At 32.5% G+C, this 3,512-nt stretch overlaps 1 protein-coding gene across 1 annotated transcript; it reads left to right on the forward strand.

Annotated features, from left to right (window-relative positions):
- Positions 1-1,946: 1,946 nt before the first annotated feature.
- On the forward strand, positions 1,947-2,896 carry LOC139854953 (uncharacterized). The gene is made up of 2 exons (XM_071844223.1): positions 1,947-2,542; positions 2,653-2,896. The coding sequence occupies exons 1-2, from the start codon at positions 1,947-1,949 to the stop codon at positions 2,894-2,896; spliced, it is 840 nt and encodes a 279-aa protein (XP_071700324.1).
- Positions 2,897-3,512: the final 616 nt, after the last annotated feature.

A 3,512-nucleotide genomic window follows, 5' to 3' on the forward strand; every position in this document is an offset into this window, starting at 1 on the left:
ACACATAGTTCCTTGTAGCAGTATCAGTGATATCGTGGTACACAGTATGCTTTCTGGATCATTTTGTTCCTGCTCCCATTTTTCTTGTTGGCCTCGATACCCACAACGACCAACATGGGCAATGCTTTCTTTCTCTTTTTGCAGTGCGTTTATGAGTCCTTGTTCTCGTAGTTCCTTTACATTTTACATGGGATTTAAGAGAACATTAGTTACAAAATACATAATTAACTACATAGAGTTAAAAAATAAATGAGTAACACTAACCCATTTTGTTGGTGTGTCTTCAAGTTCACAAAACTTAGTCCATTTTTCTGGACTTATGAATCCGTACTCTTTATCTTCCTTATAAGGAAGCTTCCCTTCATCCATATAATTTTGTAGCTTCCTCCTGAATCTCGTAAACACACTGTTGCAGTGTTTAAGTGTCTGTTTCTTAGCAAAATCGTCTTTTATAGCATGTTGTTTCTGTAGACGTTTAAAATAAGTGGTCAATGTTGTTACATATATAAAGACAGAATTACTTAAACCCAAATTTCTTAGATCTTAGTAATTTATACCTTAATTTTCAACCACAAGGCATCTTTGTCGTCAGAATGTACCTTTTTCCAAGTATCGACAAGAAAATTAATCCTACGCCTTGTCAAAACACCTATGTTACTGGAAAAGGCTTTTTGATTTTTTCCTATAGCTTCTTCGAGTCTGTTGAATTCAACCTCACCGGATATTTTTTTCAGTTGCTTGTTGACGCCTCTTTTCGGCGGAACATAATTTTCCTGAAATTCCTCGTTCATATCCGTATCATGTCGGTCCTGTGCACATAAAAAATACATTAGTCAACAACACAATAATTAAATCTTAAAGTTATCATGTTTGTTCTTTAGTTTGATATGTGTTTTGCTTGTCACTTATCAGATCATTTTCTATACATAACTAGTTTATCTATTGGTTTCTACAGAATTCATAAAACATACTGTCCATAATGGTTGAACACTTGAACCCTACCACATTTGTTTTCTTGACCGATAAAAAATCAAAGTTTGAACAACAGTTAAAAATTGAACCCAACAAAAATTCATAACCTGAACAACAGTAAGTAAACTAGTTTTATTAATTCAAGTAACATAATACGAACAACATGCTGGACATAAAGCTTTTATTAATTCTACTTATATATCATTTTTATGTCAATAACTAGTATACTTAAAGAATTCATAAAACAAACACAACAAGAAGTAACATGAACAAGAACATCATTCAAAATTAAAGTAATGTACTTACAGAATTCATATTAGCAGTTCGTTTGTACAATTTATTTACTGTTCTTTTAGTGTAACGAATTCCTGAAAATTAAAATCGAAGATAACGTAATTAAAATACTGAAGATTGAAATCAAAATTGAATTAGAATCGAACATGCATATAAAAAGTAAATCAAACAATTCGATTGGGGAACTCACCAGACATCTTACTTCTTGTACGATTTAGAAATTAGGTTATACAAATTGAATAGGATTGGGTTTTGTTGCAGATTGAACAATTACGGGGTCTTGTTATATCTATTAGGGTTCAAAGAATGTCGATGGTGATCGACGAGTAATTGGGATTTGGAAGTTGAGAATTGGGGTTCAAGTACAGAATGTCGATGAGTAGTGTCGATGGTGATGCAGATGAATTATGTTATTAATTAAATATAGATGATAATAATTAAATACTTATAAATTATGATATTATATTTACTTATGTTATTATTATTATTATTATTATTATTATTATTATTATATATATATATATATATATATATATATATATATATATATATATATATATATATATATATATATATATATATATATATATACTTATACTTATAAATTATAATAATAATTAAATACATCATAGTTGTTGATTAATTTGTATTAATCCTTTAATTTTCTGATTTTTATACAGATGGATCGGATTGATCGGACTAAATGGATGTACAACATAGGACGGACTAGCACCGACTATCTGAAACGGCTTGAAGAATTTATAACCATTGCGGAGACTGATCAATTAAATAAAGGAAGCACTGTAATCATTTGTCCTTGTAAAAAATGTATGAATGGGAAGTCCTTCAAGGATTCTACCGATATCAGAAATCATCTTATAATAAACAGATTTATGAGAGGGTACACTTGTTGGTCTTATCACGGTGAATCATTAACTGATCATAACCCAGGCTCTTCAGATTCCAATCAATTAAACGAAGAAGATTCATACATTAGTGATAACGATAATTTTGAGGCCATGTTTGAGGATATTGAGGATAATGTTGACGAACAGTATCATGAGAAATTTGAACAACTTAAAGTTGACTCTGAAAAACCGTTATACAACGGTTGTACGAAATTTTTAAAACTTTCTGCCGTGATAAAACTGTTAAATCTAAAAGCAAACAATGGTTGGAGTGAAACAAGTTTCACTAGCTTGTTAGAGTTGTTGCATAAAATGCTCCCCGAAGATAATGAGTTGCCAGTTTCAACATACTATGCCAAGAAATTGATGTGCCCGATGGATTGGAAATACAAAGAATACATGCATGTCCAAATGATTGTATGCTATACAGGAATGAAAATGAAAACCTTCATGAGTGTAAGGTATGTGGTACATCTAGGTATAAACGTGGAAAACCAACTGACGAAGACAGTGACGAAAATGGACCTCCTGCAAAAGTATTGTGGTATTTCCCTATCATACCAAGATTGAAGAGGTTATTTGCGAATGCTAAAACAGTAAAATTATTACGTTGGCATGCGGAAGAGGGTAAAAAGGATGGAAAAATAAGACATGTGGCTGATTTAGTTCAATGGAGAACTATTGATAACGAATTTGAAGACTTTGGGAATGAGGGATATTAGGTTGGGACTTAGTTCAGATGGAATGAATCCTTTCGGAGATTTGAGTAGCGGTCATAGCACGTGGCCTGTTTTGTTATGCATTTACAACCTTCCATCTTAGCTATGTATGAAACGAAAACACATAATGCTATCTCTTTTAATTCAAGGCCCAAAACAACCTGGAAACAACATTGATGTTTATTTGGCACCGTTGATTGATGACTTAAAGTTACTATGGGATACCAGTGTACAAGTCTATGATTCATACAAGAAAAAGTACTTCCAACTACGGGCAATGCTTTTTTGCACCATTAACGATTTTCCAGCGTATGGTAATTTGTCTGGATATACTACGAAAGGGAAAAAGGCATGTCCTGTTTGTGAGAAAAATACTCACTCGATATGGTTGAAAAATTGTAGGAAACCAGCATTTATGGGACATAGAAGAGAGCTTGCTGTAAATCACCCTTATCGCTCCAAAAAGACTTATTTGATGGTACTGTAGAGAAAAGCGTTCTACCGCCACGATCGTATGGAAAAACAATTTTCAAAATGGTTAAGAAGCTAAAAGTTGTGTTGGGAAAAACCGGTAATGGTCCGCCGAAAGGGATGTGGAAAAAAAATCCATATTTTGGAA

Source organism: Rutidosis leptorrhynchoides, chromosome 6 (assembly GCF_046630445.1).
Source record: "Rutidosis leptorrhynchoides isolate AG116_Rl617_1_P2 chromosome 6, CSIRO_AGI_Rlap_v1, whole genome shotgun sequence".
In the NCBI taxonomy this organism is placed as follows: Eukaryota; Viridiplantae; Streptophyta; class Magnoliopsida; order Asterales; family Asteraceae; genus Rutidosis; species Rutidosis leptorrhynchoides.